The sequence below is a fragment of the Sminthopsis crassicaudata genome, chromosome 3 (genome assembly GCF_048593235.1).
Source record: "Sminthopsis crassicaudata isolate SCR6 chromosome 3, ASM4859323v1, whole genome shotgun sequence".
Lineage (NCBI taxonomy): Eukaryota > Metazoa > Chordata > Mammalia > Dasyuromorphia > Dasyuridae > Sminthopsis > Sminthopsis crassicaudata.
Window position 1 is genome coordinate 226342394 of NC_133619.1, and position 17955 is coordinate 226360348.

General features: G+C 44.1%; 2 protein-coding genes across 5 annotated transcripts in view; one reads left to right on the forward strand and one right to left on the reverse strand.

Annotated features, from left to right (window-relative positions):
• Positions 1 to 17883, forward strand: part of DRC1 (dynein regulatory complex subunit 1) — a 63826-nt gene extending 45943 nt beyond the window's left edge. The window contains exons 15-19 of one of the 4 annotated variants that reach the window (XR_012487949.1): positions 823 to 972; positions 1740 to 1842; positions 4340 to 4413; positions 11105 to 13621; positions 16295 to 17883. Coding sequence is in view for 2 of the 4 variants with exons in the window: in XM_074300109.1 (XP_074156210.1) it covers positions 823 to 972; positions 1740 to 1842; positions 2265 to 2324 (313 nt within the window). In the remaining 2 variants the exon portion in view is untranslated. Of the gene's footprint in view, positions 1 to 822; positions 973 to 1735; positions 1843 to 2264; positions 2996 to 4339; positions 4592 to 11104; positions 13622 to 16294 lie in introns of those variants that run through there. The other 3 variants (XR_012487950.1, XM_074300109.1, XM_074300110.1) reach the window with 3 other exon arrangements.
• The window catches only part of OTOF (otoferlin), a 156845-nt gene continuing 145062 nt past the window's right edge, over positions 6173 to 17955 (reverse strand). Inside the window, exons 38-46 of the mRNA XM_074300111.1 lie at positions 17664 to 17834; positions 16362 to 16522; positions 14319 to 14461; positions 13606 to 13694; positions 12110 to 12208; positions 11571 to 11812; positions 11118 to 11296; positions 10430 to 10530; positions 6173 to 7330 (exon numbers count right to left, since the gene is read on the reverse strand). Of these exons, the coding sequence (XP_074156212.1) occupies positions 7150 to 7330; positions 10430 to 10530; positions 11118 to 11296; positions 11571 to 11812; positions 12110 to 12208; positions 13606 to 13694; positions 14319 to 14461; positions 16362 to 16522; positions 17664 to 17834 (1366 nt within the window). The 3' untranslated portion in view covers positions 6173 to 7149. The remainder of the gene's footprint in view (positions 7331 to 10429; positions 10531 to 11117; positions 11297 to 11570; positions 11813 to 12109; positions 12209 to 13605; positions 13695 to 14318; positions 14462 to 16361; positions 16523 to 17663; positions 17835 to 17955) is intronic.

A 17955-nucleotide genomic window follows, 5' to 3' on the forward strand; every position in this document is an offset into this window, starting at 1 on the left:
TTGTGGGATTCATTATACTACTAATCAGGACCTAGTTGTAGATGTTGAATAAAAAAAAAAAAAAAAAAAAAAAGCATTCATGGGTAGGGCCAGAGCAATTCTTATAAACCTTTGTGAAAAAGAGCACATGGTGGAACAGTGATTTTAATGCCTGGAAATGTGACCTGTGGAAAAGAGGAAGAATCTATTGTCTTGGCAGTCAGAATATGAGCAGCACTTTAAGAGGAAGAGGGAAATGAAGAATGAAAGAAAATGTCTATAAGAATCTCCATGACTCCATTTTCTCCCCCTTTATCCCTAGATAATCTCTCAAACAAAGAGAGGGAAATAATCTATTGCTATGGGGAGTTTTAAATTTAACAATCTCTTCCTTGCTTTTTTTCTTTTGCTAGTTATGAACATCTGATTGTGGGTCCAGCCAACCACTAAGGAACCTTCAGGAGGACTGGCAGCCAGTTGTCTATACCTCCAATACTCTAGTAATCAATTCAGCCACTTTGGCTATAAGCAACAACACTGGTTGAATAATAATAATAATAATAATAATAATAATAATAATAATAATAATAAAACAAATTGGTGAACTGGACACCAACGATTTATTTATAGAAAGAAAAAGTACATTAATACCTGGGAAAAATTAGAGGCAGTATTCTCCAAGAATTGTCTATCGTCTCCCATAATTCCTTTTTACACAGTAATCTGCTTGAATGGAAGGCTCTAGGTGGCTAGAACTAAAAGGATCTTATAGGACCAGGAGCTTGGTATTACTCAGGATATGGGTACTATGAGGTTTGGGAACTAGTTCTTTTTATCCTTTAGGGAGGTTCCAGTGCCAGTAAAAGTGGTGAAACGCAAAGAGATAAGGGACAGCTCAAAGGACACCGAATACTGGGAAGCCCTGGTCCAAATCATCTCTCTGGATAGACTGAAGCTTTGGGATGCGCTACTTGATGCCCTCCAGAAATACCAGTGAGTACATGTCCCATGGGGAATGAAGAAAGGAATCTCCCTCCATCTTAGCACTGTCCAGCTTTGAGGAAAATGAAATTAAGATCTGTATCTGAAGATGCATAGTCTTCTCATCACATGTGCTGGCTCTTTAGTTTTAAGGAGGTTTGGGATGAACATGCTGCATTTAAGTGGGAAGAGGAGCCTCTGGTGGTACAATGAAAGATGGCACTTGTTCAGTTCCTTGCATCTTTTTCAGTTTTCTTGTTTCTTTCAAATCCCTTGCAAATGACATGTCACTTGTCTTTGAATTTTCTGGCTTAGGAAAGGCATAATGGTGGTGGCTGGGTGATGTTTATGGCTTTCAGGAGCAACTGAGGCCCTAAAAGCACTGTCCTAGGCACTAAAGAGCTGGAATTCTACCTCTAAGTAGAACCCTCTCCCTCTCATGATTTGAAAGCTATCCAAATAAAGCCCACCCATTTCTATATTGGAGGAGAGAGATTAATAATAATAATAGCACTTATATAGAGCATTGAATTTTGCAGAGTACTTTAAATTTATTATCTTGATCCTCCCCAAATTTCTGAGATACTATTATCATCCCCATTTTATAGATAAGGAAACTGAGGCAGCAGAGATTAAGTAACTTGTTAGCCCCGCCCCCCCTCTAAAAAGTGCTTGAGGCTGAATTTGAATTTGTCTTCCAGACTCTAAGAATAACATTCTATCCACTGCACCATTTAATTGCTAAACAATTAACTGGTTTTCCCTTTTTGTTGAGAAAGTGAAGTCCTTATCCAACGGGCTAAGCTGCTGGATGAAAATGAGTTCCTTGAGCAGCAGAACAGAGAGCTGCAGATGCTGCTGCAACAATATCTTGATTCCAGGGTAAGCAGGAGCATAGGGATCAAAAGTGGGAGACAAAGGGGAAGACAGCTGGGCCAAGGGTGCCAGAGAAGGGATGCAGGCAATGGGGGAGGTGTAACCTGAACAGGAAGAAGCCTATGGGGGAGGGGGCTTGGAGGTCTTATGGAGGCATGCAGAAGCAGTGGGGGGGGGGGGGGGGGGAACAACACAAAACCATAACACTCTTTCATGGAGCCTCTGACTTCTTGGTTCTAGCATCACTTCCCATAAATCTTTCCAATCCTCTCCTCCCGGTCCCCTTTGTTGTCACTGCTTTCTCTCCCCTTGTCCCCCATGTAGTGAGGATGTTCCTTTAATGGACAATGTTCTTGAACTTTCCCTGTCACCAGTGGAATGAAACACAGCTATGTGCTTGCTCCCATTATTTTTTAACTTGCTTTCAGTCTTCTTGTCAAATGCCTTCAATGAGGACAGACTGGCATCAAAGTCAACTTCCCCACTGATGGCAAAAGTCACCAGCCAGAACTAACATGGAGGGAGAGTTGGTGCCTGATTTTTTGTTTGCAGATTTTTCGTTTGTATTGGGCACTCAATGGAGAACTCACAGAGGGCAGGTGCTCTCACAAGTGTTTTTTTTAAACTATATGACATGGGAGACACTGGCACAGGACTACCCGGCGTGCCCTCATCAGAGAAAGTGCTGTGCTCTGTGAGCAAAGCAGAACTGAACTAGCCCAGAAGAAACATGAGATGCACAAAATTAGAGAAACTACCCCAAATGTTCATAGGGACTATTTGTGTCTGACCTGTGACAGAGCACCCTGAGCTTGTATGGATCTGATCAGCCACAGCTAACCTGACTCAAACACAGTGATACCATTTTTGGTACTCTTCAAGAAGGAAGAACAACAATCACAACCAACCAAATGTGTTTTGATCCTCCTCTTCAGAGGGAAGTCATTCTTGCCAGTAGAATAGTCCACTGGTTGCAAGAATCATGAATCCTGCCAAGGCTGCCAAGGAAAAGCATAGAAGGAACATATATTCTTTTTTTTTTTTTTAAATGAATCACATGCTATTTTCTTTTCAATTAAGCTTCTAGTTTGAATAGATATATAAATGTGATCTATAATTAGCAGGCTAATGGAGTCAGGAGGAACTAGGTTCAAATTAAGCAGCTAATTCTTGGTCCCTGAAAGGGTCCCTTCAACTTTTTTTTAATGTTTTAAAAATATTTTTTCATTTTATTAATACTCAATTTTTCTAATCACATATAAAGATAATTTTCAAAAGATTTTTGTGTTCTAATTTTTTTCATACCTCTCCCCCTTCCCAAGACAGCAAGCAATCTAGTATAGTCATAAATGGATAATCATTTTAAACATATTTCCATGTTAGTCGTTCTGTGCAAGAAGAAACAGAACAAAAAGAAAAAAAACTATGAGAAAGATAAAGTGAACAACAAAAGTTGAAATTACTATGCATTAATCCACATTCAGTCCCTATAGTCCTTTTTCTGGATGCGGATGGCACTTTCCATCACAACTCTATTGGAATTGCCCCGAATCACCTCATTGCTGAGAGACCTCAGAAGTGATCATATCTGTCCCCTACCTAGGGCATGACTCCTGACTACAGCATCCCCAGGAAGTGGCCTGTTTGAGGACCTTTTGCTGTCATTCATCTATTTCAGTCATGTCTGAATCTTTGTGACCCCATTTGGGTCTTGGGAAAGATGCTAGAGTGCTTTGGCATTTCCTTCTCCAGCTCTCTTGACAGATGAGGAAATGGAGGCAAACAGTTGAGTGACTTGCCTGGAGTCACACAGCTAGAGTCTGAGGCTGGTTTTGAAATTGAGTCTTTCTGACTCCAGAACCTGTGCTCTACCCACTGAACCACCTCGTTGCCCTTTGGAGAGCTCTAATGAGACGGACCTCGCTGTTTCCAAAGGCACTATGTTCTTGGACAACTATCATTGCCCAGGCAGTGCTTGAACAGCGACAGAAATCTCTTCCAGAACCCCTCAAAGGGGAGCCGTCCCACTCACAACCAACTGCTATTCCTCTTTCATCTGTGCTGGCTTAGGAGGGTTTGGGTTAATCCAGCCATACTCAGTCAGACATTTTCAGGTCTGTATGAGTTATTTTTCCTTTTATATGTCCTATCAGGGATAGGAGGGGGGCAGGGAGGAAGAGGAATAAGCACTCTAGGAAGAAAGGTTAGCAACTTTTCTGGAAACTGAATCTACATGTGGATGCCTCTAAAGTTAAAGGAGTGTGGTTTTCCAAAGCGAAAACCTTAGCAGGGTGAATGATCAGTCCCTGAAGGGCTTCTAAACTTGGCCTTCTAATGTCTAAGCAACAGAAATGGAGGCTGAAGGAGCTGGGGTGTGTGCTAGATATCCCAAGTAATGCTGGCCAGCTGATATGCACCATTTAGTCCCAAAATGGGAATGGCAAGAATCCCTTAAGGATAAATAGCACAGCCTTTGTTTCCCCCTCCTTTTTTTTTCTTCCAGATAAACCTTGAATTACAAGTCCCTCCCACCCAGGTGTTAAAAGTGCCTATGGTGTAAGAAGTCCAGGGCCTCAGGTGGGTACAGTGGATGAATCTTGGGCTGGCACTGCAGTCCTGCTTCTCTGGGAAACAGTCACAGAGCTCATATTTAAACTTTCTGCAGCTCTTCCTTGCATCTTGTTGCATATTGAAGCAAGCCTCTGTGCATAGTGCATTAATAGGTTTCAGTTCCAATAAAAGTTTTTAAAAACTATGGCTGACTCTCTTTAAAGAAGCAAAGTCCAGTTTCATAAATCGATCACTACCTTGTATCTTAGCCGCCTCTTGCATCTGTGCGGGAACTTTTGACAGATCAAATACCATTTGCCCCTGGGTAAAAGCAACCTTGACCCTTTTTATTTTTCCCACCCTTGGAGATGAGTCCAGTTCTAACAAAGGTCCAGAGATACTGTGGCAGAGAGGCCAGCCCGGTTCTAACACAGACCCATAAATACAGAACCCTGCAAGTCTGGTGCAGATAACCCTGGGAGTTTTGGTAATTCATGTGATTCTGGGGTTCTGGAGTAGTTTTATAGGTTTTGGCCTTAAGGTCCTATTCCAATTTGCCATGGAAATTTAAAATCTTTTAGATTAAGGATAATTTGGAACTCATTCATTCCATCCCACCCCCAAACCTTTCTACCCTTACATTGAAGTACATATAGTTGGGTTGATTCTTCTACCTTTTATATATTATATATATATATATAATTTGTCCAACCTTTAGCTTTCAATTCTGACCCTCCTAGAGGTGACCTGCCATGAGTTTAGGGCTCTTGGTATGCAGAGTGAGCAAACAAAAAACCCTGCAACCTAAAGGCTTTGGTCTAGGGTGGGTGTTTTGCTGATTTTTTATTCCTATGTACCATCTAGAAGGGAACCAGTGAGAGGGGCAAGACTCTCCACCCTATTCCTCTTCTCTCCTCTCCCGTTCCCCAATTTCTTGCTTTGTTAACTACCATATACCTCTGGGGTGAGCTACTAGTTTTGTAGGCCTGCTTTCATCTCCCTACCATCTGGAGATATGAGAGAGACGAAGAACAAACTTGGGAGTGATGCAGATAGAGGGGCCTCAAGAGATCCACAGCAGCACATTTTCATGACCATGTAACTTGCTTCTTCGAAGTTTTATACCTTAGTTTGACTTTTCTCTTTCATTCTGTAGTACTTTTAAGCTTGATTTTGTTTTATTTGAAGCAGAAAAAAAAGTCTTACCTGGCTAAAGAAGAAAGGGGTGAGTTAAAATTTCATCAGGCCAGGAGAGAAAGGGGGGGAAAGCTTCTGATTGCATTGTTGGGGCTCAGCAACAAGTGCCAGCAGGGGAGTGAGAGACATTGAGGGAACAGTGTTTCACAAGAAGCATCAGCAGTACTTGCCAGTTGTGTGCTTTACTTAGAAAGCCCACATTGCACCTAATGCAGAGACATCTAGGTAGTAGCAGCATGGATAGGGCTCTGTGTCTGGGGAAGGAAGACCTGAGTTCAAGCCTAGCCTCAGACACTAGTTGGTGTGACTCTTGGCAAGTCACTTTCCTTGTGCCTTGGTTTCCTCAACTGTAAAATGGCCATAATAGCATCTACTTCCCAGGGAGGTTGTGAAGGCCAAATGAGATATTTGTAAAACACTTAAGCATTTGCCTGACACAGAGCAGGTGCTCAATAAATGCTCATCCTCCTACTGTCTCAGCCCCACCAAGCATACTCTTCTCTTTCAGGAATCAGGCAGCTTTGATATTTGTTTTTTTTTTTTTTAATTCAAAGAGAAAACAACATCCAAAGATGAAAAACAGAGCAGGAACACAACCCAAACAGGAAGAGAGAAGTGCTATGTGCACAGGGGGGCAAGTCAGAGTGGGCAGGTGGGCTTGGAGAGAGAGGACCAGGGCTGAAGACATTCTCAGCACACTCCAAGCCTAGTGGGCCCAGGAGGAAGGAAGGCCAGGGGGGCCGAGTGCACAGACACGGTGACAGCAAGGCGGGTCCCCCCACAGAGCTCGGTGCCTTGAAGTGTGGGCAGGGACAGGGACTCGTATGAGGATGGTTAAAGATGCCATCGAGAGCAGGGTCCTGTGATCCACAAAGGATCCTTGGCAAAGCTGGGCATATCCACAGGAAACAGGGAGACACCTTTCATTTTCTCCATCCGGGGAAAGCCAGCCTTGCCTGAGCCCCAGAGTAAAGCAAAGAATGAGGGCAAGTGTAGTCATCAGAGGGAATGGGGAGTAGGGCGGAGACATCTGTTCCAGTTCTGGAGAACAAAGGTCCCCGGTGCTCCTACTGTAAACTAACATGTTCCTGGAACTGGACGATTCGGGGTGGAGAGCAGGGTGGAGTGTTGGTCTCTCTGGGTTTGCAGTCTTCCTGTGCCTTCATCCTATAGCTCAGGGCTTACTTAGCATGATTCTCTGTTGGTGTTAGGCAAACTTTCTTGGTCAGTACTGACTCTGGGAAGGGTGAGGAGGCTGTAGCCCACTTGGGGATTTCTGTGACCAAGTCTAGACCTTGGCAAAGTGTCTAGGGGAAAAGGGGATCACCTAACTAAGACCATCCCTTGCTCTGGCAGTCTCACCACTTGGATTTGGGCTGAGGGGAACAGCAGCTCTGGAGTCGGGAGGAGAAATTTAGGGACCAAACAAGGCCTCCTGGGGAGCCCAACAGAGCACATTGTGCTATTGGGCTGCTCCATGGGCCCTCAAGGGAGAAGACAAATGGTTCACATCACAGAAATTCCAAACACAGACACAACTGGGCCCAGGAGAGGTGGAGGGGACAGTCAGGCCCCCAGCAGCTTCTTGACCATGTAGCCAGGGAGGCTGTAGAGAAAGAGGGCGAGCATGAGCAGCCCCAGCAGAGCCAGCACAATCTTGATAATGAGCCACTTGTACCGGGTGCAAATGAGGTACTTGATGGACTTCAGAGGGTTGAGGAACCAGACAAACGCAGTATCTGGCCGGCTGGGGAGAAGGAAAAAGATTTGAGTTTTGATGTTTAACAGAGTAGCCCATACATCCTTACTCAAGCAGCTGCTCATGTAACTTGGCCATTTGTTGGTGTTTCTGGAGAGAGACCATGTGCTATAATGTCTGAAGCACTGGACCTGGAAGATAATGGTTCAAGTCATGTTTTAAGAATCAGTTGTGTGACTGGCTTTGAAAGGTACTAAGTCTTTTTTTTTTTTTTTCTTCTCCTAAATGGCATGTAATGATAGCACTTATCTCACAAGGTTGTTGCAAAGTCCAAATTACATTATATATGCAAAGTGGTGTCCATATGCTATAAATTCAAAGTACTGTTTTTTATTACTCCAGATGGCACTGCTTGACGTTATCCAATCCTGATCTGCCCTCTTCTGCCCCTGTAGACTAACAGAATCATTTCTCTCTATCACTAGCTGCAGACTTTTTCATCCTCAAAATCACAAATTGATAATTTCTAGATTAGGAGAATCCCTCTCTCTCTCTGTCTCTCTCTCTCTCCTCTCTCTCTCTCTCTCTCTCTCTCTCTCTCTCTCTCTCTCTCTCTCTCTCTCTCTCTCTCTCTCTCTCTCTCTCTCACACACACACACACACACACACACACACACACTTTCCAACCCTTAGACTTCTGATGCTTGACTACTACTACTCACTGAATTCTGTTCTAACTTGTATAATTTTTTGTATCCATGTCCTAGCCTCCTAGGGAGGGACCATTTAGTTTTTGACATTTGTACTGCTAGTCCCTAGCAAGCTGCATAAGACACTGTGTCATCTCCCATCTGCCACCTCTGCCTATGTGCCCATGGCCCCTCATGTCTGGAATGCACTCTCTTTTCTCCTCTGTCTTATAGAACTTTCTTCAAGCCCCAGTTCAGGTATCGCCAGCTATATGCTGGTCTCCCCGGTTAATGTTCTTGAAATGGCTTTGGATTTCTGTGTGCTGCTTGTACACAGTATGGTAGATTGCAAGCTCCTTGAAAGCAGGGATAGTTTTTGTTTTGTAATTAAAGTACCTTGTACATAATAGGCACTTAATAAATCCAAGTTGAAGTTTGTTGAAGTTAAATATCACAGAAACATAACATGTTTAGATTGAATTTCATTGCACCTAACATAGAGGAAGTAAATTCTGGGGGTGGGGGAGGTGGGGAGGAAGGGAGAGAATCTGGAACTTTAAAGTTTTTAAAACAAATGTGAGAAATTATTTTACATATACCTGCATGAGTGGGTGGAATTAAGAGAAAGAAATAAAAATTCTAGGCTGGAAGCCTAATTTCTTAGGTTCTGTTTGGACTTGCTAATTGTCCCTGGGTAGCCCTTTTCCCTTTCTGTGTTCCAGTCTGCTAATAAAGATGGGGTTTACAATTTCTTTGGAGAATTCCCACTATTCCCAAAAGGAAAGGAAAGACAGGGGAAGGGAAGAGATGAAGGAAAGGAAAAGAGGGATGATGGCCAGCTCTCTTCAGCAGTGGAGTTTTTGGAGAAGGGGACAGAGGCGAGAAGTACCATGGAGGGTTTACAGATGCTTAGGCACCAATGATCTTCTTGACCAGATAGCCGGGGACAGAGTAGAGAAAGAGACCAATGAGGAGGAGGAGAAGCAGCAGCAGCAGGATCTTCAGCAGAAACCAACGATACGTGTGCCACAGGAAGTAACGGGCGGACTTGAGAGGATTTAAAAACCAGATGAAGCTTGTGTCAGGCCGGCTGGGGGTGAGGAGAGGAAGCAAAAGAGGGAAAAGGATGCAGGGAGAGGGGAGGGCATGGAGAGAAAGAGTAAAGAGGAAACATCTTTATTATTTAACCAGTTATGGTGAGGGTCAGATTAATGCAGAGGCTCATTTTGGGAAAACTTGGTAAAATTTAGAGCTCCCTAGAAAAAAACAACAAATTGTAACTTTGTCAGTCATTTTTATTGGAGAGTGAATTTTTTTTAGCTTCTTCCTGACATCAGGTTTAGAGAAATGGGAGGAGGGAGAAAGAAAAGATTAGGAACAGGGAGGGCACCTGAGCTGAAAGAGGGGCAGGGAGGATGAGAATTTTGTGGAGAGTCAGTCCTAGAGTAGAAGCGGAACAAATAGGGAGATGAGGACTAGGGAAGAACTGCCCAGAACTTTCTGGGTCCTGTGGTGGTTTTTGGTCTGGTCACGCTTCTAGGAGCTGGCCCTAAGACTGACTTGAGATTAGAATTATGAGTTCGTAATTAGAACTATAAGGAATCTTTAGCATTTCATCCTTATTTTACAGACAAAAAAATTGTGGTCAAAAGGCATTAAGTAACTTTCAAACAAGTGATAGGGATTCAGGGGTTGGGATTCAAACCCATGCCCACCACCTCCAGATCTAGAGCTTTTCCCCTTTTGTTCTAGATGATGATTGTTGTTTATTGTCCACTGTCAAAGAGGACCATGATCTCAGGGAAATGACGCCGTGATGTACACAGGAGTTGGATTTAATAAGTGAGGGAGGGCTGTGCAAGATCACCTGCCTCACTTTCTCCTCCAGAGGCCAGATACAGATCAAAATGACTGGAGATGGCCCTGGATGCAGTGGGAGATCTTGGCTCTTTTAAGCTAAGGTCTTCACCGGTTTCAGTTTGACTGAGATCATACCCATTCAGTGATTAAGGCTAGGGAGCAATTGAGACAGAATCTTCTCTTTTACCCTAGTCCAAAAAAAAATCTAAATAAATAAATGAATGAATAAATGAGTGAAGAAACCGTCAGGATTTCTGACCAAAGCAGAAATTTCTGCTATTTATATTCAATCTGAGTCTACCAGGACCCAGATATTGACCAAATGGGGCTTGGCCTAGGACCTGTAGGCAATTAGAATCAGATTAGTACTCCATCCAACCTGTTCTCATTTATCCTAGAACCTCTCATGACCAGAGCATTGCGAAGTCTCAGAATATTAATAGAATTGAAGCATCTAGAAAGTGACCAGAAAATAAAATTCTGGGGGGAAAGGTAGTATGTGCAGGAATTCTCTACTATAGGTGGGATACAGGGATGGAGAGGTGGGAAGAGTTGAAAGAAAAGAGAATAGCAAAAAAGGCAAGAAAAGTGAACTTACTTAGGTTTCTCCAAGGGGTCTGGTTCATTTCGAGCTAACCCCACAGGGTTCTTCTCTGCCTCCTCAGCAGTTAATAAATGCAACTCTGCCTCCACTTTACCCTAGAGAGATACACAATTTCCAAGTCATGGCCAAGTTCAGCCAAGAGCTTCCTGGTCTCCACCTCTTCCTAGGAAGAGGGAGCTTGCCATGATCCTTGCAGTTAGCTACATGTACCCAGCTCTCAGCACCATGAAGTTCTACCTATTTCCCCAGTTCTATTGTTCTCTCTTTGGGGGGACTCCCTGGCTATTCCATGAAATAAGAGCATCTATTCATCAGCTCCTGGCATTTTCCCTGGATGTACACTGTATCCCAAGAGAACATTCCCTCTTCTCTGAATTTCTCTGGCTTTTAAGTCCCAACCAAAATCCCAATTTCTTACAAGAAGTCTTCTTGAATCCCTCTTAGTTCTAGTACCTTCCCTCTATTCATTATTTTCTGTTTATCCTCTCTGCAATTTGCTTTGTATATGTTTGCCCTGTTGTCTTTCCCCCATTAGATTTTAAGTTCCTTGAAGGCACGGACTGTCTTTTGCCTTTTTTATTTCTCCAATGGGGTCTGGAACAAAATAGACGTTTAATAAATGTTGATTGTTTCCCCTGTCTTTTACTTCTGTCCCTATGATGTCTAAAGATGCAGCGCTCACCGTAAGCTCAAACTCATCGTTTTCATTTCGGGCCAATAAGGGCCACCAGCCTTTGACACGCTTCTGTTTGAAGATGGAGACCAGGGGCACCTCTACCTCCCCAGTGGCCATCTCCATGGAACACTGCTTGGCTGTCTTGGCGCCTCGGGGGAACCGGTTTAGGTCCAATTCAATGGCACCTGTTGCAAGGAGAGCATTGAGGGGTTCAGTGTGTCTTCCTGCCAGGTACCCCACTCCAATTTGCTAGGGTAGAAAATGTTCAGAAAACTGGAGTCCCCTTCTATCCCAATTCCTCTGATCTGTGTCCCCAGATTTCTTTTTATCTTTTACAGAACTCCTCCTCCTTTCTCTGGAATCCATCTTTTTCTGTCCCCACCCCCTGCCTTTTCCTTTATCCCCAAGTTTTCCTCTCCTCTGGGTGGTCCTCTCTCTCTTGCTCATCTCTAGTCTCACCCAAGAAATCGTCGGCGGAGAAGTGGTCTGCGTCCCAGATTTGCAAGGTGAGCCGAGCAGGGATCTTGTACTCTGTCTCATCCCAGGAGAACATGGACTCCTTCTTGGAGATGACGATCTTCTCCTCTGCTGCCAGGTAGTCAAAGGGGAATAGGTAGCGCCAGTTAAAGTTCCCCTCACCAGTCAAGGAATGATAGTGAACATCAGTATCTTGTTTGTCTTCTTGCTGCCCCTTCAGCCACCTGTAGGGAGGTCATCATGGAAGCTCTTAGAGCTAGGGGCGCATGAACCCATCTTGGCTTCACCTCTGCCCCAACTTTTTAGCCATCCTCACCCCCATTTTTCTGGCATGCTCCCTTAGTCTTTGGAGCTTGGATCAGTGGCTCCTAAGGTCCCCCTGGAGCCTTGTGCCTTCTATTTCCCCTCTCCTAATAGGGATGTCCCAATCCTCCTACCCTCCCTCCCCCACCCCAGCTAATCACACAAAAATCTCCTTCAAAACCAGCCCTAAGCCTTCCACGCTCACTGTCTCTGCTCACCCCCGGACGAAGATGTCACTGGATTTTTCCCCTGTAAAAAAATCATCATCCTCTAGTACCACTTCATCTGTATTCCATACAATGACTCGCAGTTCATACCTGAGTAGTAATAATAATAATAATAATAATAATAATAAACAAGCTTTTTGTTTTTCTGGATGAAAAGTATGAGGAGCATAAAATCTGATATTCTGAAATGGGGAATTATACCCAGATTTGAGAGGAGGATCTGGGAGAGCCGAGGTGAGAAGGTTATAGAAAAATTGAGGAGAAAGCCTGTGGAAAGGAATACTAACAGATGGGGGACCGGACAGAGAAGCAGGACCTATGCTCAACAGCAGCTCCATGTTCAATAGGTCGGTGGAACCTCAGGGAATAAAGACAGTTTTTAATGGCTTCATTTTATACTCCTTGAATCTGCTTTAATTCACAAAACCTGGGTCCTACCTCTGACAAAACTTCTACCCCTTTCCTGCAAAAGACCTGCATCTTTAGTCAATATCTCCAGGTCTGGCTCCTTCTCTCATCTCCAACATAGTGGTCCAGGAGGGGAACAGTCCCATTTCTTACTTCTCATGACTATATCCAGGTTCTTCCTCTTCTACTTTTAATGGATAACTTTCCTTTGAGCTGTCCTTCCCTACTCTATGTCACCCTAGTTAGATCATGGCAGGTCATTCTCTTTTCTTAAGGAATCAGTTCACAATCTTTCTACCCCAACCCTTTCCCTGAGATTACAGCACACCTCTCTGAGACTCAATTTCTTCTTATGTAAAATGAAGGAGTTAGGCTGAATTTCTTTCATCTGCAATGCTCTTTGAGTCTATTACTCACTTTTCTGGAATTCTTTCAAGATCTGGGGAACTATTGCAGGTCTGCTAAATCATTCCTTCCATTTCACCCAGATAAACATCACCTGTACATGTTTAACCCATTCATGTCTCCAAGACTGTAAATGCCATTTCCTCTAGTGTAAAATACCTTCCCTTATCTTCTGGTTAATTGTATCCATTCTCTTCTACCAAACATTACTAAAGATTCATCCTTTCCAAAAAATGAAGTTCTCCTGACCTGGCTTTCACTGGTCCAGCAAAGTCTCTACCCTTTCCTTTATTTATTTCTGCTATACCAGATGTCTACCTATGTATGTGTGAGAAGTTAGAAATAAATGTGGTCAAGTTTGTCTTGGGTATTTCTGTGCATGTAAATGATGTTCAGCCAACAATTCCTATTGCAATTCTGAGTTTCTATTTCTATGTGATTTGCCTAGAGTTTTGTAGAGCAGTTAGTGTTGAGGAGATATGTGCTGACTGATTACTATGTGTCTCCCTCTGAGGCCCCCACCTAACCCTGTGGACTGAGAGCTCAGCAGGTGCTGGATGACTGACACCAGGACTGGACTTTCTGGTGCATGCACGAGCTTTGTGAAATAGGAAAGACCAGGATTGCTGAGTCTGGAAGAAAAAAAGAAGAGCCAAAGGGTCTAGGAAGCTCACTTCTTGGGCTTTCGAGGTGAGATGTCCAAAGGTGTCCCAGGAGCAGGCATATCCATGGGGAACATATCCACCCACAGCTCCAGGCGACCCTGGAGAAGAGACAAATGTCATGGCCTTGATTTTTCCTTTTGTTTTGACAGACTCTACCACAACTCCTGCACCCCTAAAACCAAGTGTCATATTCCTCATCTCTTAGCCCTTTCTTTTCTATGTACTACAGAACTGTTACTAGGCTTATTTAACATCAGGCAAAAATAGTAGTGGGAAGGAAAGGCCATAGCTGTCGTATCTGATGGTGGTATTAGGTTCAGGGGCTGACGGCAGCATCCTGGAGGAGGGTGATGGAGTAGAGTTAAGCTTTTTGCTGTATTCTAGAGAGCAGACAAAAGGCAGGGGATGAGAGTTTCTGTATTTCCAGAGGTGAGAAGTGCACCCCTTTAAGTTTGAAACCTTGAGACAAAGCCCCAGATACCCAATCCTGGTTACAGTTCTGTAGGAACTTCAGAAAGCTTAGGGCTCCACAACCTAGGGACAAAGGAAGATAGATAGATGGGATGAAAGAAATCTCTTCTATTCCTATCTATTATCCCACTTCCATCTCTTAACCCTTTTCCACAAGGCCCCTTCATTTTCTCTATGTTCCTTTTTCTACTCCAAAGTTCTCCTCTTATCCTTTAAGTTTTATTCCCTTCCCTCTGGCCTTCTCTGCCCACCTGCTCAATGCCTGGCTTGTCAGGGTTCAGTAGAGGTCGGGTCTCCACATGTTCAGGTACCAGGGGACAACCTACACGGGGGATGTCCTCCCAGTGCCGTAAGGCAGCCAGCGCCACATGTTCATCAGTGGTCTTCCTCTGACCTGGAAGGGGGGAGGTTATAGCTTTAGGGTTGGAAGGGAGAGAGTCCTCTCCTGAGGAGTCATTTTGTCCAAACCCCTCATCTTATAGACAAGCAGAGGGGCTAAGTGGCAAAGCCAACATTTGAGTGTAGGTCCTCCTATTTCATATCCTGCTTCTATGCTGCCCAACAGAGGTGAGGATGCTAGGGTCTGGGGGCCATGGAGTACCTGGGGAGGATGTTAGCGAGCAGAGAGATGGTAGCTAAAGCAGATCTGAGAGACTAGAACTCATAGATAGAATTTCCTCTAATGTAGGGATAGAAGGGCTACTCAGCTAAATAGATACCGTTAATGTAGGACATAGGAAGAAAGACATCTTAAGGAACGAAGGCAAGGGAGTCTGTTTATTTTCAGTGGGAGAGCCTGGGGTTGGGATTGAGAAAAGAACCTTTTTAGTGTCTCCCTGAATTCACATCACTTAACAAGCCTGCCATGTGCCAAGCATTCTGTGAAACTGTCCCAGCGATCAAGGTCCTCACAATATGTCTATTCAAAGGGCTGCAATCATGGCATATGCACCAAGGAGCCTCCTGCCCCTGGAGACTTTCTAGTGTGTCAAGAAGGCAGCTAAGAACTCCCAATCTCACTGTCAGTCTCGTGTCTGTTGTCCTCTTTTTTCCTACTCTCAACGTGGTTGTTTCCCTGCTAGAAAGGCAGGTCTGGAGCTAGCAGTTCCTATACTTGTGGCAATGGCATCTTCCCTATTCCTTCTTCCCATGGGTGACAGAATGGCCTGACAAGACACCTGCCATCAAGAAGAGTGGAAATGCCCAAGAGTAGGTTTATTCTCCTGGGGACAGAGTATGTCTGTTGCCATATTCTTGATTACAGCCAAACTACTGCTGCTGCTACTACTAGCAGTTACCATTTACATGGTACTTACTATGTGCCAGGGGCTGAGCTAAAAGCTTTAAAAATATTATCCCATTTGATATAACAATTCTGGAAGGTAGGTTGTAATATTATCTATATTTTATAGATAAGGGAACTGAGGCAGACAGAGGTTAAGTGACTTGTCCAGAATGACACAGCTCATGCTTGAAATTGGATTTCAGCTCAGGCCTTCCTGCTGTAGATCCAGAATTCTGTCTGTCCACTACATAGCTGCCTTCCCTCCTGGTTCTTCCTTCTCCTGAGAGGCCAGGATGGTCGTAATGAAGTGGTGTTTGTGGCTATGAGTGTTAAAGTCCATCAAAATCACTCTTTGATGTAGACTAACTTGGGAGATCCCCTGATTCTGTGGGGATAGGAAAGTAGATGAAGGGCTAAGTCAAATAAGAGTTATGGGGTGCTTTGATAATGTCTTAGAAAGGGTGGGATTTATTAAGGGGTTATTCCAAAGTCCTTCCATTAAATTTTCCTCTGATGTCTCATCATTGTATGCCCAGCCTGGAAAAACTCCAGGAGTTCCATCACCAGAAAGTAATATCTTGTTATTCCTCACAGTGTTCCTCTTCGGACTTTGTACTTTAGACCTGGCTCTCTCCCATCCTTAAACCTAACTCCTAAATTTCTTTCTAACCTTAAATTAGTTTTTAAATTAATTTTAACCCTAATTTTAGATCTAAAATAATTTTTAATTTTGAACTAATCTTTAGCCTTATTATTAAATTAATTAGTAAATTAATGAATAGCGGGATTGCTTTGGTGAAAAGGGAAGTGAGAAAGTAGCATGAGGTGGGCTTAGAAAGGAGTCTCAGCCTTATCTCCTAGGCAGATCTCATGGAATTTCTCCATGAAAAAGCAGACCCCAGGTTTATATTTTCCCTTCCCCTTTTTTTCCACCCTTTCCAGGAGGCCCTGGAAGACAATGCTGGGAAGGGCTCCAGACCCATGATTTCTCCAGGCTGACCCAAATTACCATTCTCATCCTCAATTTCAGAAGGCCCAGTGAAGACACGGTTGGCCACCTTGACACGCCCGGGAGGCCCAAAGTGAGGGCCATCTACTTTTCCTTCCTTGCAGAGCTGGGACAGGATCTGTGTGGGCTTCATGGGATCCCGCCAAATATTGTAGCCATGTCTGCAGGTGACAAATACACAGGGATCCACAGGATAAGGGTCAAGGTAGAAGGATGCTGGTGGACTGTGCCCAAGGTCAAGGGAGTATGAGGACTCTGACCAAGAGCAGATAAGGAACTATGGGTGTCCAGAGTCTCATTTCCTATAGCAAGTCAGTCACACTAGCCCTGATCCCTTGCTGGAGAAGTGTTCTTTAACTCTGACTCCCAACTGTTTGGGGGGAGAGAACGTGTCAGGATACCATATTTGCTGAACAGGGATCTTCACTGAGCTCTGTCCTCACATGCCCAATTTTCACCATTCTTCTTTCTAGACCACCTTCTCCTTGTGCTTTCACTGCCCCTTGATACCAAATTTCTAGCTCCACTATTTTTCCCTTTCCCCATTCCATCCTGCTCCAGTCTAACTTTTCCATGCCCTCAAAGACTCTCTTCTAACTTCTTCCAAATGGATCTTCTGTTCCCTCCCACCCATGCAGCCTGCAGCCTTGCAATGAGTCATTTCCTTGGGGGACTAGGGTCTAAGATGGAACAATTTAACCAGAAGGCCATAGAACAGATGTTCTTACTATTCATGAACTGGTTTTTTGGGGGTTTTTTGGATACAGTTGGGTTTAAGTGATTTGCCCTGGCTCACAAAGTCTGAATTTGGATTAAGCTCCTCCAAACTCCAGGGCTAGTGGCCTATCCACTCCTCCACCTAGCTATCCCCATGCTTCAAAACATATTTTGATAACTATATGCCTCTAAAGTTGCTTTCTTTGTAATCCTGTGGTTTTTTTTTTTTTGTTTCTGTTTTTTGCATTTAAGAAGATTATTCCAAGATGGAGCTTCTAGGTTTCACCGGCCTGCTAAAGGAGTCTGTAACACAAAAAAGGTTCAGAACTTCTACTATAGCCCATAAAAATATTCTACTATAGCCCATAAAAGTATCAGGGGAGGTGGGCCCAGCCTGAGAAATTTAAAGATCTCTGAGCCCAAATCATCATTGTATTTTAGTTGTAAACTAAAACTGCTGCTGGCCCATCGGTTTCTCTGCTCCTCTGCCTGATTCTTCTGTCTCCTCCCACCAGCCTCAGTTTCTTTTCCATTCTCTACCTAAATCATCTTCTCTCCAAACTCCTCCCCAAACCCGGAGCATACATGGAATAGGTCTGGGCAATGCCACAGGTAGCCCGGTGCTTGCTGTAGTATCGATTCTCCAAATCGATCTTGGTCTCTCCAATGAGGTCATCAGTGCCCACCAGATCCCAATCATACACAGCTACAGTCAACATGGACTCCATGGGGAAAGAAGCTTCGATGTCAAAGGATCTACAGGGAGCCAGAGAGAAATGAATGATGAGAGGATGCACGGGGGTAGCACTATCAGCTGGGGGAGGTCCCGGGCTTGGGAATGGTCATGGCTAGGGGTATTACTCTGCTGGGAAAGGCT